The sequence below is a fragment of the Patagioenas fasciata genome, chromosome 17, assembly GCF_037038585.1.
Source record: "Patagioenas fasciata isolate bPatFas1 chromosome 17, bPatFas1.hap1, whole genome shotgun sequence".
Lineage (NCBI taxonomy): Eukaryota > Metazoa > Chordata > Aves > Columbiformes > Columbidae > Patagioenas > Patagioenas fasciata.
This window is the reverse complement of record NC_092536.1, coordinates 3,405,926-3,432,201: the sequence shown is the minus strand read 5'-3', so window position 1 is coordinate 3,432,201 and position 26,276 is coordinate 3,405,926. Positions and strand designations below refer to the sequence as shown.

Sequence of the window (26,276 nt, the reverse complement as noted above, 5' to 3'; positions counted from 1 at the left end):
CCGAGTCCCTTTCCCCTGGCAATGTGCCCGGCCACAGCGGAAAATCAACGCAGGAAGAGTTTGTAGGACAGAGGGTCTTGGAATTGCTTTTTTGGGGCGTAAGGAAGGAGTTTTATGAGCTCTATTTTCTGCTTCTAATAATGATACTGGATCCAAACAGTTCCATGCCTGGGTCCGAGACAGACGGGGAGTTCACATCTATGAGGATGAAAATGCTCATCCTGCCAAGCCTTTGATTCTCATCATATCCTTCCTACCCGCAAACAGGCGGACAGCACATTTCTAGCATAAAAATATCCTCCTCTCCAGCTAACCACCTCCAGATGCCCTTCCTGAGCCTGTTCTGAGCCCAGTGATTAGACATGTCTATATACACAAACATTCAGATCATCTCCCCAGGGCTTTTCCCGTCTCACAAGCAAATCCTGAGACCATCAGCTATGTGCAGCTCCTTGAAGTACAAACGGCATCAGAGCTTCGTCCAAGCTGCCTGTTGTGGTCAGTGCCCTCCGAGCACCTCCCCGCAGCACCCGGCTCGCACCCCGGCCACGCACCTCCCATCATGGGTCACCAGGACACCCATCACCGGAGAGAAACGCTGACCCGAACACCCTGTGCGTGGCTGCGGTTGACGATTCTGGGGGGCTGCACGGACAGCGAAACCGGCGTCAGTGCTGGGATGTGCAGTGGGGACGTGCACGCTTGAAGAAAAACACGGCACGTGCAAAGTGGTGGAGGAACAAGCAACACACACACACAGACACACACACAAGTGAAAACTGCGTTCTCTTTGGTGGAGGACTGTAGAAACATTACCTTCCCCTGGGGCCTTACGGCGAAATAACCTGATTATTCATAAACCAGCTAGAATAATCAATCCCTCATTTATCATTTTCAACATAAATAATAAGGGCGAGAGAGGAACACGCCAGCAATAAACTAGTTATAGATGTAGTGCTGAAATCTGCCCATTTCCTTCAAATATACCCCACTTACTGATAATGAAGAGCGAGCCAGATGATCCCTTGTCTGATTCCTTGAGCACTGGATTACGAAGGACACAAGCCAAGACCCTGCTTCATCCTACTGAAAGTCCATTTGGATGGGAGGCCAGCTAGGAAAACGCAGCAAATCTGAAAAAAACCCACATTTGTCTGACAAATGCCTCAGGAAATAAAGCCTTTGTGTTCTTCTTTGACCTCTTCCACTCACAGATGGGTTTTTGCTGTGCTTCTGAAAGGTTGGGGTTGTTTTGTTTTGTTTTAGCACCTGCACTTCCAGGACATTCATTTCAGCTGCTGAAGGGCACAGCTCAGCTGCCCAATGCAGGGGACAAATTTAAGAGCGGGTGCCCCCAGTGCCTGTGCCTGGCACGGTGATGATGCACATCACTGTGTTATGGACCTACCGACCTGTGGTGGCCAAGCAGGACGGCCGTGGAGGTGCAGAGCTGGGGTTTTAGCTTCAGGTCCAGCTTCTAGGGAGGCATTAGGGGATGGCAGCATCCCAGGCCTCTTAGAACATCCTTAGTTGGTTGAGCATGGGCTTTTCCCTGGAGTATAGGCTGAGTCAGAGGAGAGGGCACCCGGAGCCGCGCAGATCCCTGACCAGTATTTGGGAGAGGAGTTGAGCATCTGCACAGCCCGAGCCTGAGCCCCGTACCAAAGCGAAGGTGGAGCGGAGCAGGGGATGGCGGAGCAGCGCTTGAGGCTCGCGGTACTTCGCTAAGCGCAGCTCTGCTCTGCCTCCGGGTCTGCCCTTGAACTTTGCAGCTTGGGCCCTTTCCGAGTCCTCCGGGACTTGTAAAGGTTTTGGCAGCGCCAGCCCTCTGTGCAAGCCCCCGCCGTAGCCAAAGCTCACTGTTAATGAGCCACGTGTTTCCAAGGCCTCCAGGCTTGGCGCGGGATCATGGGGACCCGCTGGAGCCCAACTCCACTTGCCAGCCCCGCGATGCAGCAAAGCGCCCAGCTCAGCGCTTTCTGGAAAATCTTTGTTTGTGGAGAAGTGGCAGATCTGTGGGAAGGTCCTGCCACCCTCCCCCTGCTCTCGTTCCGAAGGTCTCTCCTCTATGTGCACTCAGAGAGAGGGAGGAAAAAAAAAGTCACACTGCCTGATGGTGAAAAAGAACATCTGGAGCGCAGCCTTGCCCCGCACACCGAGTCCTCCATCTCCACATGAAACCCAACAGGAAATCGGTCCAGAAGGGACCCATCAGCTCGGCGATGGGGCTGACTCTCCCGGCAGGTGCCACCAGCCTGGGGACCCTGGCTATTGACGGGGGACAGCGGGCACCAAAGAGCCCTAGAGAAGCGGCTGGCTGGCTAAAGCCATACTCGCTGTTGGATCTTTGGAGAGCGAAGGGAAGAGGGATGCTCAGCAGCCCACGCCTGTGCCTCCCGTGCTTGCCCATCTCCCCCAGGCCCCAGGAAATGGGGGTGCAGGAGAAACCCTACATCCTTGGAGCCTGTTTCCAACGGGGCTCTTGCAGCCAACATTAACATGCTTTGCTTTACTTCCCAGCATGGCCCGGGGCAGAAAGCAACATCTGGACCTAATAAAAAAGCTGCCCTCCCCCACAAAGAGACCCAAGAGCAACCTCTGCTATTTGGTTCCCAACCTCTGTTGCTTGGATTCTCCTTCATCGGTGGATGGAGGAGGCAGCTCCAGCTCAGGGGCTGTTGCTGCTCTGAAGGGGAGCAGGATGCTCCAGTGGGCCACGGCGACTGAATTTATCCTGGTAGCTTAAAAATGAGTCCAGAGGGATGGGCTTCACTTCTAGAGAGCTGGCAATGCTTGAATTGGTTTTGACATCTCATCAGGGTATAGAGATGGGGTATAAGGATTTGTTCTTCCCCTGAACAGAATGGTGCTCCTTTCCAGTTCCAAAATGTGAAAGCTGGAGATGGCTCAAAGCCAAGGCCCAGGATTAACATCCCCATGGGGAAAAGCCATGCTGTGGTCCAACTGGAATGCAGACCTAGACCTGGCACCCGACCAGGGTCCTTGTGTCTGACCTCTGGCAGCTGCTTCACTTTCTGGAAAGGGCTGAGGACAAAACAGCAGTAGAAAATACTCCTGGAACCCGGGCAGAGCTGGATCAGGGTTGTGTATCTACACTCCACCCTTTGGCCAACAAACACCCAAGTCAGTGAAGTCCAAACCTCCTCAGAGTCCGTGTCTCACCTGAGCTGATTCAGGGCCCATCACGCCACCCACCAACAGCTGCTCAGAGCGGAGTTTGAGGAACATCTTGAATGAGGCTGTAGTGTCTTCGAGACCAACCTTCTGAATGGTGTTGCTCTGCTTTTTGTTGTTCATGAAGCCTTCTCTGTCCCCCGTGCCACCAGAGGCAGGAGAGGAGCCTCTGCAACCACTGACCTGCAACGTGTGGAGCAATTGATTTTGGCTGGTTCGACCAGGGCTGCTCACCCCAGACCAACCGTCCAGAGGCTTCTGCTTCCTCCACGGTTTCCTCAGCCCCTGCTGCTGAGCGCTGGGGGCTGCCACAGCAATTAACGATGACATCTTGAAACACACCCTCGTTCACGTGGCCGGGCCTCACAGGTAGTGCGATCGGTCTTTCCTATCCCCTGGCATCACTTCAGCAAATACTGCAACAGTTTTCTCCGAGCTGAGCGTGCATCTAATCATCAAAGAGATTGCAAATGACTAATAAAACATGAAAAGAAGTCGGGAGGGCAGCACAAATTTCTGGACCAAGATCAGTCTTCACTGACAACTGCTGCTTTTGCTAAGTGAAAGTACCCTGCAGAGTTTAAAACAGCACCCGACTTCAAAGCCGAGAGCTCTCCAGATGGAGTTTACCAGCACTCCTAGCAGCCTGTGCTTCGCCAGGTTACACGCATTTCCAGCGAGAGACGTTTGGATTATTCCCAAAGCAGGGAAACACACCGGCCTCTGCAAAACCACAGACCTGAACCCACGTGTGACCGACGCTCTCCTCCGCGCGAGGCCGGTGGCAGAACGGATCTCCGGGTGGTTGTCTCTGCCTGTTCTCCATTCACCACAAGCAGAAGCCTCACCTGTCGGTGGTTGCTGTGTCTGCAGCTGAGGTGAGAACGGTCCCTCCTCGGGTGGGATCGGGACCCCTATGTGCCCCCCAGCACAGCATCGCTGCCGCACCAGCAGGACTGAGCCCACAACTCCAGCTAGGCCGGCAGGGCAGAGCCCAACAAAGCCCGACTTGCAGAAGAGCCCGACTCTGGAAAGCAAGACACAGAAACTGGCACATTTGCAACACAAGGATTTTACCTTTCAACCCACCTTCTGCAGGTTTTCAGCCCAGGTGTGTGCATGTCATAGCAATGGTTTTGGACGCCCTGGTGCCACCACGGGAAGGACCTGCAGCCCCGCAGGGTCCGGCAGCGTCCCCCTGCACCCCCGTTAGGTGATTCCTCCCCCCAGCACCTGAGAACTGTGGCTCTGGGCTGCAGAACTGTGCACCCGGGGATTTTATTTCAGAGGCATTTCTGCAAAGCGTTTTGTTTTGTTTGTTTTTGGATCATCTCCTCCGACAGCACTTGCACTTCACTAAACCGATCCCAGCTCGCTCAGACACAACCGTTCCAACCTCCCGTCGGTGGCGAGTGATTTATTACCACTCCGCTGCCTGGAGTCCTGACAAATCCTCATTTTAGTAATTACAGGAGGCCAAAAAAAGAGTGGATAAATAAACCTGACAATTAATTCAGCTGTTACCACACTTCTCCCTCCACACAGTGACACTCACTCCCAAGTTTCTTATGACCCAAGCTCTTCCCAGACGGGCACACGAGGCAGGTAGGGCTCAGCCAGCCAAAACAGCCCTGCCCAACGCCCTTCGGTGTCCCACACTGATAAGATCCAGGCATCCCATCAAAAGCCGCTCTACTTTTCCTTCCAATCTACTCGCCAGCTTAAAACATCTCATCTCCTGCCAAGATGAGCTCTTTAGCCCTCTGCATCATTATCAGCGAGCATATATAATTTCATGGCAAATCACAGGAGCTGATGAATGACCATTTGGATTGCTATTGTCAGGAGAGTATAAAATGCTTCCTGCTGTGAGGAGCACGGGGATGGTGCCCGGCTTCGCTGGCCAAAGGCACGTCCGACCCGTTCGGCCGCTCGGTAAAGAGCCAGGGGGCTGGTGCACAGGGATGGGGGCACAGGGCTGGGTGCCGTCAGTGCACGGGGTTTGTATTCTGCCATGTGTTGTACCTTTTTGTTTTTAACCCTCCCCTGCCCATCTCTGAGTACCACACTGCGCCCCCTCCCCGTCACCCGCAGGGGGACACAGGCTGCAGGGAGGGTGACGGAGCCCAGCGCACCGAGTCCTGCTCGTGAGGCAAGGACCTCGGCCTCGTGCCCCTTCCCCCCTGCCAACTGAGCCTTTCCTAGCTAAAAAATCCTTCTCTTGCTTTATTTCTTTCCAAAAGACAAAAAAAATATCCCCATAATCCTACCTAAACACCAATTCATCACTAGGAGGTCGCAATGGTCCTGTGCCTTCTCATGGCCTCTGTCCAGGGCAAAGGCATCAGGGACCTTCTTCTGTCTTCCCTCTCGCCTTCAAGCCCCGTCTGCCACAGAGTCTAAAAATAACAGTGAGTTTGGATTTCTGACTCTTTTTACTGCTGGTTTTCGAAGCCATCTGCTTTTGGCCCATTTCATTTTCATCTCCTTATGCAAGAACTTTTCAAGTAGACCTTAAGTTTTCCATCACTAAATCATAAGCGTTAGCCTTGAATTCAGAGCCTTCCCCTCTACTGTTTCTTCAGCGTCAACATGAATTATTGACCAGGGCTACCGCTGTCAGCCCTCGTCAGCGCTTAAACCCCGATGCGGAAGGCTGAGCAGCTTGGCTCCTGTTTGTACTATTTAGTAACTTATTCTAATAGCCTTCAGAGTGGCAAAAGCATTTCCAATAAGGATTTTAACAAAATCTCTGGTCTCTGAGATCTTTGGACTGATTAAGAGCCAGTGGGTATGTACCCAGTGCATCGCCACGGGAGCCGGCGCAGGGACCAGAGGCTTGGTCAGCGCGGGTACGTACCTGGAGGGATTCCAGATGGTGTCTGGGTGATACAAGGGACCCAGGACGACCCTTCAGCAGCACATGGAGCCTTGTGGATGTTCCTTGGAGAGACAAACCAGTCCCGCAGCACTGGGTACCCTTCCCCAGGACCTGCAGCCGCTGGGGTTGGGGTGAGCACCCGAAATGCTGAGCCGGTGGCAGGTCGGGGTACATCCTGAGGGAGATGCTTAGTGCTGCTCTCAGGAGAACATCCTTTGTGTAACATCCATGCCTGAGCCCCAGGACGGCAGCAGAATGCCCCCCAGTGCAGAACCAGCTAACAGCCCTTCAATGGATTAAATTCCACTTAGCCATCCAGTTTCTCCTCGCACAGAGCCCTGCCCCTCGGCTCGCTGTCCCCTCATCCATCCCTTGCCCTGTAAAACGTCGCCCCACACACACCCTCCCAGACCTGAGCGGGGAGGACTTAGGGACCGACAGCTCGCAACCCCAACCAAAGTCAACCGCACCCCATGAGGGCATAGTGATAGTGATTTAGACCCACAAATAGATCCAAGGCTTCTGTTTCAGTTCTTAATTAGGTAGTGGCTAATTAGCCTCCCCAATACTTTTCTACAAGGCTTATGAGGGATTATCCATCACCAGAATATATATATATTTAAAAAAAAAATCAATTTAAATTCAATTTTTGAACTCAGTCACAACTGAACAATGTTTTTCTTGGCTGCTGGTCAAAGAGCAACAAAGCCAAGGTGTCCTCCAGCATCACCCCTGCGCGATGCTGCCACAGATGCAGGTCTCTCTTACTTGGGAGGCATTCAGCTGAGGGGCGCAGGGTCCCACAGCTGTCTTTGGGTGCCACCAGTGTCCCTTGGTGACCACAGTCAACAACAACATCCTGCTTAAGCAGCTTTTGGACACCGGTTGGTTAAAAAAGCAGTGTGACATCTCGAGATATCTGCCCGCCCATCCACCCATGAGCACAGCACCACAGACCCCAAAAGGACCGGAACAAACTCGCAAACATCTGAAAACTCTTTTGAACACGGCGACACCCTCTCAGCACAGCCTGGGGCATCATTCGGGGCTCCCGGCCAGCCCCCCAGCTCCGACCCCTCTCCCTGGGTGTGCAAAGGAAAAGAACAACATGGGCACAGGCCTGGCATCGAAGGGCGGGACGAGCTCTTCATCCTCCAGCCCACGATCTCCAGGTGCTAGGTGACCGAGCCTGGAGCAATGGGGGGGACACCCCTGCTCCAGCCAGGGGGTGCAAGGATGTGGCTCTGCAGCTCCCGCCTGGAGTCCAAGCTCCTTCCCCACGTCCCCACCTGTGGGGTCAGCACGGGATGCTGCGTGGTGCGGAACCCAAACCAGCGTCTGCATCCCCGGCACAGCGCGGGGCTGCGGGTACCACGGCGAGCGAGCCGCAGCCAAAACCCCACCGCAACACCTCAGTGCGGGGCTTCTCTCGTTCCTCTCTGCATCTGAGCCCGGGACGGGGTCCCTGCGGTTAGAGATGCTGCGGCAGGGTCCTGTCACCAGGCTGTGACCACGGCATGGTCTTGTCACCGGGCCATGACCACAGCAGCCACCTTCCACCAGCACCTTCCTGCGCTCCTTGAGACAGCAAAGCAGCCGCACACAGTATTGCTACTGTGCCAAGTGGGAACTTTATTCTTTGTTGTGTTTTTTGTTTTCTATTTTTTTTTCTGAAAAGGTTACGGAGGCGGCTTTGGCGATGGGTCGGATCTGGACTTTTTCCCCCCTCCCCGCCCCAGCAAAACCTGCAACACTTTAATAGCGTTATGCCCAGACATCAGCTCTGTTAGTTTTTCTATCTCAGAGCCAGAGACAGCAGCAGCAATAACCTGGGAATGGAAAGACTCCCACATCGCTTGTGCATTGTCTTGGATTCTTTTTCTTTAAAAAAAAAAAAAAGCACAACAGAAAAGACATAAACATTGATGAACATTAAAAACCTGTACATTGTAAAATAAAAAACAACAAAACAAAAAAAAAACAACCCAAGGAAAAAAACCAAACAAACCCCAAACAAACAACAAACACCATCATTCTCTTGCTTTGAAATCAGAATCAACCTGGGAACGTTGCAGGGAGAGAAGAAAGATCCGCGGGAGGTGCCGGCGCCGGAGCCGCGTGCGGGACGCGGGGCTGCGGGCGCTGCTGCCCGCCCGGGAGCCGCAAAGTCTGTGCCGAGCTCTGGGTTCCTCTACGTATAGAATGCGAAGCATTTAATACATATTTCTGTGGGGGGTTTGCCTTGTTTTTGTTTTTCCTCCCAGAGCGAGAAAGCAGAAGTGAATGAAAAGAGAGTCTAATATTTTGTTCTTTAACCATGTAACTGCAGATATGCGCCAACGTCATGGAATGAAAAAAATAACGTAAGGTAGAGCATTCGTGTGTATCACAAAAATACAATAAAAACTTTTTTTTGCCTTTTTTAACCTTTTTTTTTTTTTTTTTTTTGTGTGTGTCTTTTTTCGGTTTCCTGTGAAGTCCCAGCCCCCCCGGCCTCCTGCCCGCTCTGCCCTGCCCGGGGGGCTCCGCACCATCCAGGGCTACAACCAGCGAACGATTCCTGCCGAGTCAGCAAAGGGGTGTGTAACGGGGGGCCCTGCAACCATGGCAAGATTTTGATATTATTATTATTATTATTATTTTTTAAACTAAGTTCATACATTCTCCTGACTTACAGATAACTTCAATGGATCATTGTTACCTTCTTTTGTCTTTTTAACCTTTCCATACAATGGACAAACGCAGCAAAGCCTGCACGTAAGAACAGAACCTCTTTTACAGCATGTAACACTGTGTTTTAAGTCCTTCCTTGCGTAAAATATCGACATAATTCACCAAAGGTATCAAAAATATACCCTGTAGACCAATACAATTTACAATTGCCTTTTTCTCACCGCTCAGAAAACAACAATGCACTTAAAGCAACCGAGCCCCTCGTGGGCAGCGCGCGAGCCAGCCCGGGGACACCCCTGTCCCCAATCCCCTGCCAGCCTGGGGACACCCCGTCCCCGCTCCCCTTTCAGCCTGGGGACACCCCTGTCCCTGCTCCCCTTTCAACCCAGGGACACCCCTGTCCCCAATCTCCTTTCAGCCTGGGGTCGCTTCCACCAAGGGGATCAGGATTGTTTTAAGCAATCGCTCCTTCCTCCCACCCCTGCCCACCCATCCCAGCCACATTCAAAGCCTCTTGAGATGACTCCGGGGCTGACGACGTGGGCACAAGGGAACCCAACCGGGACGTTCCTTCCTATTTCAATTCTTAAAACTTTTTCTTGTTTTCCTTTTTCTTTAACCCACAAAAGGTTTTGCAGGTGTGCGGCACGGCGGGGATGCGGGGGAGCATCCCGCAGCCCCTCGCTCGACCCCGCTCGCAGTCCCTCGCGAGCGCCGAGGTCGCCGCCCGGCACGGTTGCCAAGATCGAAGATGGGTTCCTTGGGTTTTGTCTCGTTAAGGCTTTTTTCTTTTTCAGACTGAAGAGGATGCAGACATTTCCAGATGTTAAGAAAAAAAAAAAAAAAGAATTCAAACAAAAAATAATAATAAAAAAACCACATTACCCCAAACTGGCTGGTTGGGAGGGGAAGGGAAAAAAAACAAAAAAAAAAAAAAGGAAAAGAAACAAATAAAATAGCTCTGCTCCTGCGTCTTCGCACGTGAGAGCCGGCGGGGCCGGGGCGCTGGGTGCTCGCCCTGGGTGTCCCGCTGGCTCCCCGCGCCCCGGGTTTGGTCGCCATCTCCCTGCCCCTGGCTCCCTTCACTCGCTGTCCGAAAGGGTTTCGTACTGGGAGCAGAGCAGGGGCTTGGGCTCCTCGTCCCAGGCGTGGTGCTGGCTGCCGGGGGTCCCCTGCGGCAGGGGGGTGGTGGGGGCCGGTGTCACCACCCCGCTGGGGAGCCGCATGGTGAGCGGGTTGTAGGGAAACGGCGTCGAACCTGCATGGGGAGGAGGAGGAGGAGGCAGAGTCAGCACCAGGGTGGGGACCCCCCTTGTGCGGGTGGCACAGCCACTTCGGGGACACATCCCCCACCCCGAGCCCTACCTGCGGATGACGGCCTGTCCTCCCAGACGCGGTTGGTGAGGGGTGTCCGCCGGTTGCAGTCACCCTCCGAATGCACCGAGGAGACGGAGGGCGGCCGCTCGCCCGAGGACAGCCCCGGTGCTGGGGATTTGGCCTTGCGGCTGTTGGGCCTGGCAGCGATCTTTGGCTTTCCCCCTCCTCCTGCAAAGAGAAGCGCCCGCTCGTCACCCGTCTCCTCGCCATTGGGTGCAGGGAGGGGGCGCGGGTCTCTTTCCAGGGCTTGCAAAAATGGCTGGTGGCAGGAGAGCAGCTGAACCTGGGGCTGCTGCGGTGTGGTGGGGAAAGGTGAGGGGGCTGCAGCGGGCAGGCGGGTGGCTGCGGGGGCTCCAGGAGCTTTCTGTCCTCCCCTGCACCGCTCTGCACTTTGTGAGTTGATGCCACCAACCGTCCCATGGAGCGGATCCAGAGCAGGAGCAGCCACAAATCTCTGCAGGATCCGCTCCCGAGCCGGCTCGTGGCTCAGCCCACAAACGGTCCAGGGACAGGAGCTCCGTGTGTCGCTGGGCAGGGACCCACCGGGAGCTCCGTGGGTGCTGGAGCCCCCAGCACGTTCCCCGTGGTCTACATGGCCAGGATGGCGTTTAATTTACAGCAAAATCCCCGGTGATGTTTAACCAGTTTTTGAAAGGTTTAAAGCCAAAACAGCCTCTGCTGAGTAGGTCACCCTGGCTAAACTGGGGGGAGCTCCCAAAGTGGGAGGGATGGAGGGGCTCTGCATCCCACCCTGCCTGCCTGGGCAGCCGCCGCCATGGGGAAGAGTGGCTGGAAGAAGCTGCTGGTTTCATGCAGGAGCCACAAAAGCTTTTTCTGCCACAAGCTAAAGAGCTCCTGGTCTGAGCTGACACCGAGTAACGTGGTGTGTGTCCCCAGGACCCTGCTCCTCAGCTTTGGGGACTCCATGCCCAGATTGCTAAGGGTGCAGGGGACAAATGCTCTCCCTAATCCATCCCTGGTCCCCGTCCTCTCTTCCTTAACTGAGGATCTGACAAACAACCCCCCCGCAGCTCTGCTCAAGCCCCTCCTGAAGCTGGGCAGACCCCACTGATGTGCCCAGCTGGCTTTGCAAGCCCCATCGGAGCCCATCATTACTTTATCCCCAGCCCTGCTCTCCAAAGTTGTCCCCAGTCTATCGCTTTACCTCCCTAAAGCTCTCCCTCCTGCTCCAGGCACCGCCAGGTCCCATTCAGGTCCCAGTCTGGAGCGTCTCCTGACACCCCCCAAACCTCGGGGTGGGGGGGAAAGGCCACCCTGCCCCATGTCCCCCCATGCTGGCCCTTCTCAGCTCCTTCCATTGTTTTGGGAGCAGTGATCCCTTCTGGGGTTTATGGACAGTTTGTGGTGGCTGTTTAAGTTTATGGCTTCATTGTTTTGGGGTGTGTGTCCCCCATAAACCTTCCCAGGGTGTAAAACAAACCAAAAAAAAAGGAAAAGGAGATATTGAAAACCAACAAATGGGGAAAAGAGCACAGTCAGTGGTTTAGAGAAAGCAACAGCACCTTCTGAGACTATTAAATTAACATCAAACAAGACCAGGATTAATCAGCGGATTCACAAAGCTCGAAGCTGGGGGAGGGAGGGGAGAAAAGAAAACCAAAATGAACACAAAATGGGGGAGGGGAAATAAATCCACCCACAAAAGGGGAAATATAAAGGCTGAGAATTAATAAGACAGAGAGAGCGAAGGTGGAGAGAGGGCTGCAGACCTGGCAAGGAGCGCACGTCCTCATTCCGTCCGTCAGCAGGAGTTATGGGCATAGCAGCGGGCAGGCTTGCACTGGCATTCAGAGAGTTAAAAGCATTGGCACTGAGAGGTGAGCGCTCTTCCCACTGCTCGTCATATTTACCCATTAGGGCTTTCCTAATTATTGCCTCCAACCCCATGTTGGTACTGGAATTCTCTTGGACCGACTGGCTCCTACAACTGATTAGCCCTGGGAGATACGGGAGGGAGAGGAGAGAGGGGACGGGAGATGGGGGGGAGCCAAATGAGAAGAAAGATGGGGGCACGGGGAAAGGGGGAGAAAGGAGACAAGGGAGAAGGGAAGAAACAAACAGTCAGCACATTCTCGCAAAGCAACAAACTTTGTCATCTTGTTCTTTAAAGCGCTGCGATGCACCCGTCCTCCTCCTCCCGCTCCGTCCCGCCCCGGGGCTTGGCAGGGGCTGGCGGTGGGATGGGACTTACTCTGGGATTTGGGGTTTTGGGGTGCTGCAGGCAGGCAGGGTTCTCTGGGGCCAGGGGCTGAAGGATGAGGGGATAAAGGGGCTGTCATTGAGCCCTGGGGGGGCTGTGCCAGGCTCGGCATGTGGGCCGGAGTCGCTGGGATGCATGGGAGTCTGTACGGATGCACACACAGATCACTGGGAATTTGGAGGCCAGTTTCCCATGGAGGAAAAGTCATGGAAGAAAGAGGGAGCATCCCACAAAAACAGCTGAGGTGCCCAGATTGGGCCCTGGCAGCAGCAGGCAGCCCCGGCCGGGCACACGCTGCCTGTGCCGGGGAGGGGGCAGAGTCCTTCCCTCTCTGCAACCCCCTGCCAGCCCCCTGCCCATCGCCCCAACCTGCTCCCTTCCTTCCCCCAGGGCTGGAGCCTCCTGCAGACCCCCGGGCCCCCTCCCACAGGCTGCAGAGGGGCAGTGGTGTTGGCGTGGGTGTGAGTCTCAAGCCATGCAGTTATGGTGCAGCCCCGCACCGGGACCAGAGGGCTCAGCCACGCCACCGTCATTCCCAGCGCGGTGGTTACAGGGAACAAGCAAGGGCAAAATACAGACACAAAAACAGCAGGCTGGCGAGGGAAGCACCCCCAGCACACCCCCGCGCCACCCCATCCTGGGGGATCTGACACCGCTGTCCCTGACCCTCCTGCTGCACAAAGTCCTCGCCCACAGCTCCTCCTCCCCTTGGCTGTGGGAAAGCTGCTGTTCCCCCTGCTTAAAACTAACAATCCGAAGGCATTCCTGCTGTAGGAGAGCATTAATACTTAATTAAGTTATCAATCAGTACTCCTCAATGGGGATTAATGTCATTCATTTGCACGCCCACCCAGGCGCTGCTGGAGCAGCCTCCCCACCAACCGTCTCCCTCGGGCTGGTCTCTGTCCTGCACCGGGAAGCCCACGCCAGCCACTCAATTCCATGGGGCTGCTTTTTACTGAAATCCCTTCCTTTAGCTGCTCCCTCTCCTCCTTTCCCAGCTGGGCTCAGGCCATGGGCCCAGCAGGGCTGGGGAGGGTGCAGGGCCCCTGGGGAAGTGCCTAAACCTCCATTTCAGCTCCTGCATGCTAGTCCTCGGGGCAGCACAACAAATGTATCTCCACGGGTGTCTGGGCGACCATCCCGACCCCTTCCCAGCACCCCTTCTCCCTGGGAGCAGGGGGGGTCGTTGAAGGCCGGGGTACAGCCCCAGGTGTTAGGCAGTGAACCCTGGTTAGGCAGGCGGCAGGTTAATGCTGGTTAGGGCTGGGACTGGCTAAAGCCCACCAGGGCTCAGACACCACCACCAGAACTGGGCGATCAGCCTGAAACCCTCCACCCACCGGGAGCCCCCCAGCAGCAGAGGGTCCCGGATATCCTGCCCACAGAGCCCACCTGCCCTGCACCAGCTGCACAGCCATGGCCAGACCCACCACCACCTCCCAGCCCCTGAGAAACCAGAGCCAGCCCAGGCGTTAAGCACCTGAAGAACTGAGCACAGAGCCCGTTTCCCACTCTCGCGTTCCCTTCCGCCGCTGCCCTCCCAGGCACCTGTGGGTGACCACAAGGTCCTACCAAGGCAGGGTGCTCTTTCCTGAACTTGAGGTCCCACCTTGCTAGAGTTTAACTACCTGTTGGCATCAGATTGCCAACCCTTCCTTGAATTTAACCTCTCCTCAAGCTCTGCCAGGATTTCCCAGGAATTACACTGCTCGGCAGCAGGGAATTACAGTGTGTCCCGGGGCTTCAGCCTCCCAGCAACTGCTGCAATAAGTCTTATGGCAAAAGTTAAAAAGGAGACGCTTAAATCTACCGAGTCTCCTGCTCTCCACGGCTGTGAGCCCTGTAGGGGGTGAGGTATGGTACAGGTATATGTGGGAGAGTTACCTGCTCCGGTAATCGCCGGCATATTGAAAATCTCTGTCCCAGGCTGCCCAACATCTGGACAAAAACAAAGAAGTTCTTCAGTACAGCGAGCGGCACATGCAGGCTGGTGGTGGGGAGGGACCTGCTGTGCCAGCCATGACGAGATCCTGGTGTCCCCGTCACAACACCCAGGGTGACGGCAACCTCCCTCCCCAGGCACTGCGGGTGTGGGGTCTGTGGGTGCTGGCTGGGACCAGGAATAATTCGCCTTTTGGAAAACCACAGGGGGCACATCTCGCCTGCTTGGAAAGGGCAGAAAAGCAAAGCCCATGTCTGCATGCTCGGTGCTGACCTCCCTCCCTCCAGCCCTTCGGATTACACAGTTCCGTGAAGTTAAACCCTTTCTCCTGCCTACGGGATTTCCAAAGGCTCAAGTCCCCACATCCAGGGAGCAGGGCTGGGCAGCGGGAGGGTGAGGAGGAGGAGAAGAAATGTTAAATCAATATTTTCCCTCTTAGCTGAGCTGTTTGACTTGGATATCGCTTTCCTTAGAATAACAGAAATTCACATCAAATAAGAGGTGTTTCCTATTTCTATATATTTTCCCTCGATAAAGGAAAGTGTGGAAGGTCACGGGGTTCAGCCACATGTCCCCAAAGGGGCATAACAATACTGTTGGCTCATGGTAACATCAGCCAGGAGACGAGACAGCTCGGTCCCTCTTATCCGATGCAGCTGTTGCAAGACGGATTCAAATTGAATTAGTATTGACTGTATAATGCTGGGGTAAATTAAATTATGATCCTATCTACTCTATTAGCGGTTAATGAATGAATGGGCTGAATTTCTAATATAAGCCAGCCCGGTTAGTTTTACAGAGCTATACCAATATTGATGTAGAGCTTAAAGTAACATTGGGGGGAAGATGCGTCTTGAGGAGGAAGGATTCAGCTCGGCTGGCCGTTCATTAAAATATCAATGGCTCTTAAGTTTCCTCCATGCTCAGTTCATTATTTCCTTCCTCTCGGGGTTATCTGGCGCTGGGGTGATTGACAGTGCCAGAGCAAGGAGACACAGGGCTGGGAACCCTCCCATCGCCTCCCCAGCTGCACACAGACACTGCTGGCACCAGCACAGCATCTGGACCCCGCGCTTCCCAATAAACCATGGCACGATGCAGAGAGAGCCGGCTGGGAGCTCCCAGCCCTGAACACAGCAGCACCCATTCCCAAATCTCCTTTGTTTTGTCTTCCTCACCCCGGTGCCCCACATTCACCTCCCCACACGTCCTTACTGTACTCTGTCTCGTTTTTGTTGGTCGTGCTGAGCTTCTTGATGATCTCCTGTTTCTTGGACTTCACCATGGCAGAGTTGCTCTCAGTCAGCTTGCTAAAGAAAGCTGGAGGCTGAGTGTTGTTTCCTGGGGACTTGGACCCCATCCTGCAAGGCAAAAGGCCATCAGAAACCTCTGCAATGTCCACTTCATAAAGTCCTGCCTAGAGAGACTCTTCCTTTAGTGTAACTTCTCAGAATCAGCCCTGGGGTTCCTGAAATATTTGGGGTCTCCAACCTTTCTCCCTATCCCTACCATAAATCATAGAATCATTTTGGTTGGAAAAGACCCTCAAGATCAAGTCCAACTGCTACCCCACCCCTGGCACTGCCCCACATCCCTGAGAACCTCATGTCCGTCTCTCCAGCCCTCCAGGGATGGTGACTCCAGCACTGCCCTGGGCAGCCTGTTCCAGTGCCCCACAGCCCTTTGGGGAAGAAATTGTTCCCCATATCCAACCTCAACCTCCCCTGGCGCAACTTGAGGCAGTTTCCTCTAATCCTGTCACTTACTACTTGGGAAAAGAGACCAACATCCCCCTCACTGCATCCTCCTTTCAGGTAGTTGTAGAGAGTGAGAAGGTCTCCTCTGAGCCTCCTTTTCTTCAGGTTGAACCCCCCAGTTCATGTACCACATGGTGTTGAAAAGCCCCTACAAACGTGCAGTGACCTGGGACATCACATTGTTTTTGGCTGCAGGAAAAGCAGCCCGGGCCAGGGCGAGCGCGGGGGCAGAGGGAACATCCCCACGTTGTCCCCACCGTCCCCTCCCTCGGCGTTACCTCTGGTCTATCTGCTCGCCCTCGCGGTACAGGATCGGGTACGTGGTGCTCTTGCTGTGCTCCGATTCTCCCACGCCGACTGGTGGAGAGACCGGCTCGATACAGTTGTCCGACCCGCTCCCGGCCGAGGCTTTGCTCTGCTCCGGGGACCTGCAGAGAGCAGTGGGGAGATGCAATCACTTTATTGCAACATCCTCTGTCTCTGCACAGCAGCCCGGGGTCAAGGGGAGAAGCACTAAACCAGTTTTTCTACAGCAGGGAAAAAAGCCAAACCTTCCCACCCCTGTGGGCTTGCGGTGCCTTTTAACACAAGCAGGAGGAAAAGCGCAGATCGGGCATTTTTCTGGTTTCTGCGGAGCAGGACCGAGCCGAGCCGTGGCCCAGATTTCCAGGCCTGGGGCCAGCTGGCAGCCGCCCCACACAGAGCTGCCCAGGAGGGACGGCAGGACCAGTCCTGGGACTCGCTGGCTCAGCCCCAGTGTCCCTGCCTCTCTGGAGGGCTGGGACGTTTACCCTTGGGGGACACCGTGCTTGGTTCTCCCATCATAGCTGGGAAAACAGGGGAGGGCAGCACCCGCCACCTCCCATCCACCTCCCCTGGGGCCAGCAGGGGCTCGCTGGCCATGAGCAAGGAGATGCTGGGAGCCCGGAGAGGATGGACACAGCCCCTCCATCCATCCTGCCCATGGCCAGCGCCTGGGAGACAGCCAGGCACGAGTCCACGAGGAATTCATCACGGCGAGTTCTGGGAATTTACATCTTTTTTCTTTTTGTGGTTTCTTCCCGCTCACCACCCCCCATCCCCTTTTTTTTTCATCACTGGGTGGCCAGGGCTGGGCTCTCTCCCTTAATGTCTGAGCTCCGGCTGGCACAGCGGCTGGGCAGGAGCACATCTGACCTCACCTTTTGCCACCTTCGTTCTGCGGGGAGATCCTGGAGGCCACCACGTGCTCCTGCTGCTGCAGATACGCCTCGCTGGGCGTGCGGCGCAGGTCCAGGACGGGGCAGGTGGCCCCGGGGAAGGAGTACACCGGGGCTGGGATGTGCGAGTTGAGCTGCTGCGGGTGATGGCGGGTGTAGTCCTGTGTGATGACCTCCTAGAAGAAGAAACCCCCCTCAGTCAGAAATAGAGCTGGTTTCTACCTCTTGCTTTGCTGGGCTCAACTAAGACAGGGCAAGCAGGAAGGAATTAGGCTGGTTTGTCCCTGTGGGGATGTAACTTGTGCTTCTTGCCTGCAGCAGCTCTCATGATGGGCTTCTTGAGGACACAAACATTCAGGCTGAACACACCTGATGTATCCTCTAGCCCCCAACCAGAGGTGCTGAAGTCTCCAGCATCACTCCCACCAGCCATGTTTCACATCAGCCCTTCCCTCCTCCCCGGAGCCCCAGTAGGAAGGCAAGAATGAGGTTAATTACGCTGATATGCTGGGCCAGTGTGACCACACGCTGGTTCATGCCCTTGGTGCTCTGGCTGGACTGCAGGGGCTGGCACTGGGGGCCGTCGGGCGGCTGGAGGTGCTGCAGGTGGGCTGCATCGGGGGCCAAGGCCTTCAGTGAGCCTGGGGAGGGCACAAAGAGAAGAACATGTGTGAGATGATGTCTGTGTCCCTTTCCTTCCCCTTGCCCCATCCCTGGAGACATCCCATGCCAGGCTGGACGGGGCTCTGAGCAACCTGAGCTGGTGAAGATGTCCCTGCTCATGGCAGGGGTGGCACTGGGGGAGCTGGGAAGGTCCCTTCAACCCAAACTATTCTATGATTCCTTGACTGCCATCCCACCACGGCACTGGGGCATGGCAAGTGGGAGGTGGCCAACGAATCTCCTCCATGCCAGCTCGGGCTCTCCTGCGCCAGCCGGCAGTGCCAGCCCCTTTCTCACCTTGTTTCTGCCTCAGGTCGTGTTCCCCGTGTCCCTTCTCCGCGTCCTGCAGCAGCTTGGCCCCTTTCTCATGGGCCAGGCTGGGCGAGCTGACGGGACTCACGGCTTCCATCCGCTCGGGGCTGTAGGCTCCATGAAAGCCTGGGGAAATATGAGACGGGAGTTAAAACCAGGAGCTCGCTTGGCTTTTTCCCAGTGCTGTGGCAACCATCATGTGCAGGTATTCAGCACATTCAGCAAAGGGGGGAAAAAAAGAGATGATGGAAGATGTGGCAGGTCACACTGCAGGGACCCCCAGAGCCAGCTCTGATGTCCAGCCATGGTGACGGCTGAGGTGAAGAGGTGACATCTCGTTCTGCAGAGCTGGACACTGAGCAGCTTGTGTTGACAGCACGAGAGGCAAGAACCAAACTTAACCCCTGCCGGGTTCACAACCGATTCTCCTCCTTTTCCCTGCCTACTAAAAATCCTCCTGTGCCAGGAGGGAAAGCAACGCTCTGCAGGGGTGGAGGTGGCTGCACAGGAGGTCTCAAATGCTTCACAAAGAAAAGTCCCAAGTCCAGCATGGCCAACAGCAGGGACATGAAAATGGGCTATGAGGCCCTGCAGATTACAGATTGTGCTCCAGAGACAGCAGATTCACACACCACAGGGGCAAAAAGGCTTCTTGACCTTTCTCTGCCTTTTAAGCCCTTTGCATGGACTCAAGCTGCACCAAAGCAGGCAGAGCTGGAACAACGGACCACTGTTACCCTCAACAGAGAGGGGAAACGGAGGCACCGACACGTCTACTTCCACAGACGAGGGGCAGAGGGCAAAGGAGTCCTCGAGGAGGCACATGTCGCCTCTCACCAGCTGAGCATGTTTGGTAACACTCTTGACTTTTGCCTCCACAGACCTTTACCCTCCTAACGCTCAGTTCCTAGAAACCCTGCACTGCAGGCACATCTGGCAGCACTGCTGGAGGGTCCCCAGTGCCTGAGCAACGGACACGCTGACCTCACACGTACCCAGGGCACGGGCAGGGCAGCACCCCCATGGAGATCCCCCCGCGCTGGGGACCGCAGCATCCCCCATCACCCCAGGCACACCAGCACCAAGGGGACCACACTCCAGATCCACCCAAGATGGAAAGATCCCAACCAACAGTTAAGTCCTGGGGGACACCGGCTCCATTCTGTAAGCTCTAGAGAAACTTATCTCAGCACTTCTGTGTCCTACACAAGACTGATGTTAGGTGGTTCCTGCGGTCTGCTCTGGAAATCGCTGCTGAGCACCGCTGCGCGATCCCTGGACAGCCCTGCCTGCATTGTCCTCTTGTGCGGCATCCAGCACCAGGACCCTGAGTAAGGTCACCGCAAGCGAGGGGACCCCGTCTGAGCTGTCCCCAAAGCCCCCCGAGATCCTGCACACTCAGTGGCACAACCACGAGCAGGGAGGTCGTGTCTGACGGCCAGCAGCCCTGTCCCGCTCACGCTCGAGTTCTCCACTTCACTCGTTTGATTTATTACCCACAACTGTCCCTTACAGACTGCCTGGGAATTTCTAACGATGGGGAAATCAGAATTAGCAAACTGCTATTGTCTGTAAAGAGCAATACCAGGAACTGAGCAGCATTTGCAAAACAGGACTTGGCAACGGGAAAAACTAAAAGAGGGTGGGAGAAGGGAAGATCCCTAAAACACACACAAATAAAAAAGCCTGGAATAACACAACGAGGAAGTAGAGGGACAAGCACACTCAGGGAGCTGAAGGAGCCAATAGCCAAAACGTGCAACGAAAAATAAGAAATAATGAAATAAAGTGGGTTTCAGGCCACAGCTCTCTCACCTCTCCCCTCCAATTTCTTACCATAGCTAGTGGAGTGGTTACTTAGCGAGCCTTTTTCTCGCTGCCCCTTATCGCAAGACATTTGGCGCATGATAATCACATCTATGAAGTTGGCCGCTGTTGTGGTGGTCTTACCCAGTGCTCGGAGCTCCTGTTCCTGCATTGAAAACGTTTTACTTTGACTCTTTTCTCTACTGTGCTGCTCAGGGCCCGAGGCTGCGTGCTGCTGGTCCAGAGGGTGATGGTGCTGGCTTTTCCCCTGTCCTCTGCTATAGTGATGAGAAGAACCAGGTCCGGAGGCGGGTAAAGGTCTCGACTCCATGGCTTTAATGGGGGAAGGCGACTGTTCGAGGCTGGCCCCACTGGGCAGCTTTGAGGTGAAGATGTTGTTGTCAGGCTGGGGTCGCTCTGCCTTGGCTTCCCGCGCCCTCTCTTTCTGCAGGACGGCCGGGTCCATCAGGGCTGCGTAGCCGTCGGCCGCGCCGATGGAGGAGCGCAGGGTGGAGGCCGAGGGGAAGGCAGCGGAGCGGATGGGTGACGTGGTAGTGGTGGAGGAGGAGCTGCAAGGCAAGCGAAGATGAGGTGAAGATGAGAGAAGCAAGCAGAGAAAGCGGAGTGCTGTTACGAGAAACCCAGTGTCCAGTCTGGTGGCCAAGGTCTCCTGAGTGTAGGGTTGGCCTGTGTTGGAGCCAGTGAGGATGGCTCAGCGGAGCCTCCACCACAACAACGGCCCACGGGGTACTGGCTGTGGCCTGGATGCATTGACTCGGGGAAAAAAACCCATGGGACAGGCCCCAGCGACCTTCATAACTCCACCACCAGGCAACGTTCAGCAACAGGAGCAACAGCCTATGTGATGTGAGCACAGACAGCTCTGGGATGTTCCTGCTTTCTCTCCTGATAGCAGTAAAAAACACAGGGAAAAGCAAAGGATCTGGGCACCAAAATCCACCTCTCCTCATCACAACTTCCCTGTGAGCCCCAAACCTGCTCCTGCAGAGCCTGATGGCCAAAACCACCCTTGCTCCATCTCAGAGGTGCCCCAGGCGATGCTCATTAATTAACAGGTGGGACGTACCGCAGGACGGAAGGGGTGGGGGTCTCTGAGGAGATGATCTTCATGCTCGTGTTGTGGAGCACGCTGGGGCGCTGCTGGATGGTCTCGTGGGTGCGGGGCGAGACGGGAGAGTGCTGGTGGCTGTGAGAGTGAGAGGACGAACGGCTGCTGGACTGCTCTGTACCTGGGGGAAAACACAAAGAAAAGCTTTAGCTCTTAGTTTATAGCCCCAACCCCACCTCCAGCCAGCATGGGCCCCAGGATGTGGTGCCAGGCTCCTCCCCACCCTACCTGGTCTCCAGATGGGTGCGTGCTCCACCGTGGTGGATGCCAGGATGGATTTTTCACGCTCCCTCTCCCGTTCACGCTCCCGTTCTCTCTCGGACACGGATGATCCTGACTGTTTGGTCATGTGCGTGGGGCCTCCTGAAACCCAAGTGAAAGGCAGTGAAAGGGCTGCAGACACCGTGATTCCCCCAAGGGAACATCGCCTGCTCTTTGCATCGCTGGCTCTGCAGAGGAACAGCTCCATCCAAGGTCACCCGGAGCAGGACAGACAAGGACAAGTGTGACAAAACCCAGGCAAATCACACAATAGCCATCCTGGTGCTGCCTCCAGGGTACGACCTTCCAGAAAGCTGATTGCCAGCTGCCACTTTGGGGAAGAAGAGGGAAAAGCAAGGAAGCCCCCAACAAGTGGGATGGGAGGGGCTGGTTTGAGGGAGCCAGTGGGATGGTCCCTGGGTGAGAATGAATTTGGGTTCCCCTCATCTGCCCCGGTGGGCTGAGCTCAACCCCCTGAACTGGGTAGGGGGCTTCCACCCAACCGCTTTCCCATGGGAAAAGCAAGTGGCAGCGTTACCTGGGGAGAGCGGGGAGCTGCTGTGGCGGCTGCCGAAGGTCTGGGGGGGCCCGGGGATGTAGGTGATGCGGTCCATGGTGGTGGCAGAGGTGCCAGGGGTAGGGGGCACGAGGACAGGCAGGTGTGGCACTTGGGACAGGTCAATGATGCCTGCAGGGAGAAGCGAGAAGACTGTCAGGACGATGCTGAGCCGCTGCAGCTTGGCTGTGACGGAGAGATGCTTGGGGGTCAACCCATCCCATGGCCCTGGCACAGAGCAGGAGGTGCCAGTGCACACATGGCCCTTGGGTGTCAGAGGAGGGGACCCTTCTGTGGGCAAATGCAGCATGTCCTGCTGCTGGGAGTAACAGGGAGGAAAAAACATTGAGATCGATCTGTGCTGAGTGAGGTGGCTGCAGGTGGCATCAGCCACAGCTTCCCCAGCTGGAGACCAACGCTGCTCAGAGGGACAGGAGCACCGCACCTCACACGCTCCACACCACCCTCCGCTTATTTGCAGAAAGCCAGATACCTTTCCGGGAGCGTGGTTTTGTCTCCAAAGGCCAGCAGGGCCAAGCTGGGAAGTGCTCCCATGACCCAAACCCAGAGCTGCACAGAAGGAGCCTCAAGTAACTAAAGATGGCAAAAAGAGCATCAAATTCCCTCCCCAAGGTGTCCTTGCTGACCAGCCAAGTTCCTACACTGCAGGGTGACACTGTGCTGGCTCAGCCCTTGGCCCCAGCGCTGGAGCTGGTAATGCCAGCCTGACCCAGCCTCCTTCTCCCAAAATGTCCCCAAACCCCTGGATGGTGCTGTGCCAGGAGGACCTGCTGGGTAGCTGAGGGCCAGGGAGGGCTCCCGCGGTGACAACCCGCGCAGCATGTCCGCCCGCTGTGCCATGGCCGTGGCTGCGGCGTTGTGGTGCATCTGCTGGGACGTGATGTAGTCGTTGATGATGGTCTGTCGGTTCTCCATGGCAGCTGTGTCCGGGTAGCCCCGGATGAGGTACGGGGGGTAGAGGTGGGGGTACGTGGGGCCTGGAGCCAGGTGCCTCGGCAGGTAGTAAGCAGCAGCTGGGAGAGAAAAGGATGTAGGTGTGAAGTGGGTTTCCATAGACACCTCTGGCTTTCATAGAATCACCAAATCACAGAATGGTTGGGGTTGGAAGTGACCTCTGGAGATCATCTAGTCCAACCCACCTGCTAACGCAGGTTCACCACAGCAGATCTCATGGGATTGCATCCAGGTTGGTTTGAATGTCTCCAGAGAAGGAGACTCCACAACCAACCTGGGCAGCCTGGTCCAGGCTCTGGCACCCCAAAGTAAAGAAGTTTCTCGTCATATTCAGATGGAACCTATGTTTCAATCTGTGCCCATTGCCCCTCATTCTGCCATTGGGCACCACTGAACAGAGTCTGGTCCATTCTCTTGACACCCACCCTGGAGATATTTATCAGCATAAATAAGGTCCTCTCTCAGCTTCCCTTCTCCAGGCTGAACAGACTCAGCTCTCTCAGCCTTTCCTCATAAGAAAGATGCTCCAGACATCAAATAATGACAAAGAAAAAACGAAACCCAAACAGTCCCCACTGACAGTACCTGCTTCCAGTTGGATTCCCCTGGGGATGGCGGCGGGGTCGAAAGCCAGCGGGATGTGTCCTCGGTACAGGTCAACGCCACGGAGCAGGTGCTCGTACGGGGTGATGGGGTGGTGGTGGTCGGGCACAGGGGCGTGCGGGGACTTGGAGTTGGTGAGCTCTCTCGACGTGGGGGTGATCTTTCTGTCCTGGGACACGGGCTTCCCGGCAGTGATGCTCCCTGCAGCGAGCAGAAGGAAATGAGTCAGAGACTGAGCGCCGTGGCCAAGCTGTGTCCCCAAGGGATGCCTGTGGCCAAGCATGGACAGGCACAGCTCTCCTGAACTCGGGGGACCTTTCCCTCCATGAGGAGGTCACTGCTGCTGGGCAGAGCGGGGAACAGTGACAACACACAGTTCAGAGGGTTCAAGCACCCATCACCCTTTGGACCCATAAACTCTTTCCCAGCACACACAGGGGAGGTTGGATCACATCAGGGACTTCTCTCGGCTCTCCCAGCCCGAGCTGGGCATTGGTGGCACTTCCCGCCCAACCTGGGACGATCGTCACCAGCTCCTGTGTCTGTAACAGCAGGCTGGGGACAGTGGCTGACACAGAGCCACCCCAAACAGCATCACCAAACCCCTGGCACCAGCCTGCACACCAAATGCTGCCCGGAGCCAGAAGAGTCCTTGTGGATCCAGCCCCATCACTGCTGACTTTAAAACAAGCAGGGCTTCAACATGGGCCATGCAAAGAGCCGCTCCTGCGCCTTTCAACAAGCTTGGCGTCTTGGCGTGGCTGCTAATAAATCAAACCTGCTGTTGGGGCAGAGGAAAGCTCAGGAGAGTTTGGGAAAGGTGCCTTCCAACTCCAGCCCACACCATGGGGACTCCTCCTGCAGATCCTGTGCACCCCAAACCGCAGAATGCTCCGGACATGCAGAAATGCACCTTCCCATGGGAGTTTGGCAGGAACTTTTGATTTTTCCCTTGGGATCCCTCCCCACTGCCCAGGTGCTGCTTGTGCCAACCTCAAAGAGCCTCAAATACCTGAAGGCTTCCCCCAAAATGAGTGACCTAACTGGGAAGACAGCAGAAGCTGTGGGGATGGGAGGCACCGAGCACTGGGAGCTGGAGCTGGCCCAGCCAGCAGCCCGTGCTTTTCGGAGCTCTGCACTGCACAGCCCAACTCCCACTCCTCGCCAGGGAGATGTGAGATGTGTTCCGGCCTCACTTTTCAGCAAACTGTGTTGTCTTGTGCTGCACACCCCCGTATCATGAGACTTTTGGATTAGGACAAGTATGTGCAGGCAGGAGATGCAAACGGCCCCATAGCTAGCAGGCTTGGTGGGACAAGGTGGCATAGGGACTGGATTCAGCGTTGATCCTGACCACAAAACTGCCGTGAAGCAGGAGGGTTTTTTGTGCTCTGGAGCCAAGCGTGTCTCACCAGATCACTGAGCCCAGCCCAAACACATGCCTGGTCCCTGGGAGCCCCAGGTCTGGCTCTGGGGACAGGAGATGAGGGATGCCAGCGGCATGGGCAGACCCTGCGGGGTGCAGGCAGGTGGGCTGGGGAGACGGCACATTCCCAAGGCCAGGGCACAGCCTGGATCCACCGGCTCAGGAGGGATTAGATATTCCTGGAGACGGGGCACTCAGGTGCCCAGGTGATGGACGAGGCGCAAACACACAAGGCAGGCAAATACAGATCAACGAAAAGCCTGAGGATTCTCCCACCCAGCACACCATGCAATATTTTCCTCCCTGCCTGCAGAAACAAGGGTGTCCTGGACCAACGTCGGGACAGGTGAGACCTTTCTAAACACCACCAGCTTCACCAGCCATTGTCCAAGTCTCCCTTTGGTCACCCCAGTGCAGACATGGGGTAACCACCCCACTGCAACCATGTGAGCACCCCTGGGAAGGGAGCGGAGCCCCAGTCGCCCCAGTGCTGTGCAGCCGTGGGGTAGCAGGGAGATTCTGCAGAGAACGGGAACCTGCCAGGAACGGTTCAGGCAGGTGGGGTCAGCCACCACGTCCCACACACCTTGCCCACTCGGCTCGCTAAAGATCATAGCGTCAAGTAAAAGGTTTGCCAAGTACCTTCGTGCTGCCGCGGCGTGGACTCGCGCGTGGAGACCGGAGAGCCTCTGTGTAAGTGGCTGCCGAACGCCGCGCTGTGCCCTGCGGGGTGCTCCTCGTAGGCCAGGGCGCTTTGGTGGGGCTTGCCTGGCTCGGGTACAATCACAGGAGCCCCTCTGGCGATGGAGCCGCTTGAGTTTGTCACTGGGCTTGGCCTGTTTTTCAGGCTCTCTTCGTAAGCTCTCTCCAGATTCCTCGGGTCTTGGATGACGTCCAGCGAGTGCACAGGGTGGAAAGTCCTGCCGGGACTGCCGATGATGGACCGCACGTCATGCTTTTTGGTACTCGAGGAGGAAGAGCTGTTGTCATACTTCAGCGGGGTACCCTGGGGACAGAAGGCAGAGGGGGCATCAAAGGGGTGTAAGAGCAGAACAAGACACAGTGACCGCATCTCACCAATTTCCAACGGGACTTGTGCTTCCTCGCTCAGCGGGTCAGTGCACCAGTTTACTTGGTCAAATGGCAAATGCCATCGGCAAAGCAGAGCTACCGGCTTGGCACGGCGCAGGGCAGGGTGGAGCGCCCGTCTTTCGTGTCTTGTTGTGCTCCAACAAGATGATGGTGAGTCACTGCCAAATGCTGGCTGTGCCCATCACGCCCCTCTCCTACACACGCT

The 26,276-nt window shown here is 55.8% G+C and overlaps 1 protein-coding gene across 19 annotated transcripts in view; it reads right to left on the bottom strand.

Annotated features, from left to right (window-relative positions):
- Positions 1-7,688: 7,688 nt before the first annotated feature.
- Positions 7,689-26,276, bottom strand: part of NCOR2 (nuclear receptor corepressor 2) — a 213,762-nt gene continuing 195,174 nt past the window's right edge. For 8 of the 19 annotated variants that reach the window (XM_071816031.1, XM_071816035.1, XM_071816036.1 and 5 more), the window contains 16 exons: positions 25,622-25,985; positions 23,536-23,754; positions 22,764-23,009; positions 21,958-22,107; positions 21,387-21,521; positions 21,117-21,279; positions 20,174-20,598; positions 18,209-18,349; positions 17,747-17,889; positions 17,231-17,424; positions 16,328-16,477; positions 15,490-15,653; positions 14,235-14,288; positions 11,857-12,084; positions 10,115-10,294; positions 7,689-10,007 (listed from right to left, as the gene is read on the bottom strand). In XM_071816031.1, coding sequence (XP_071672132.1) covers positions 9,832-10,007; positions 10,115-10,294; positions 11,857-12,084; positions 14,235-14,288; positions 15,490-15,653; positions 16,328-16,477; positions 17,231-17,424; positions 17,747-17,889; positions 18,209-18,349; positions 20,174-20,598; positions 21,117-21,279; positions 21,387-21,521; positions 21,958-22,107; positions 22,764-23,009; positions 23,536-23,754; positions 25,622-25,985 — 3,132 coding nt within the window. In that variant the 3' untranslated portion in view covers positions 7,689-9,831. The remainder of the gene's footprint in view (positions 10,008-10,114; positions 10,295-11,856; positions 12,085-14,234; positions 14,289-15,489; positions 15,654-16,327; positions 16,478-17,230; positions 17,425-17,746; positions 17,890-18,208; positions 18,350-20,173; positions 20,599-21,116; positions 21,280-21,386; positions 21,522-21,957; positions 22,108-22,763; positions 23,010-23,535; positions 23,755-25,621; positions 25,986-26,276) is intronic. The other 11 variants (XM_065851619.2, XM_065851624.2, XM_065851625.2 and 8 more) reach the window with 5 other exon arrangements.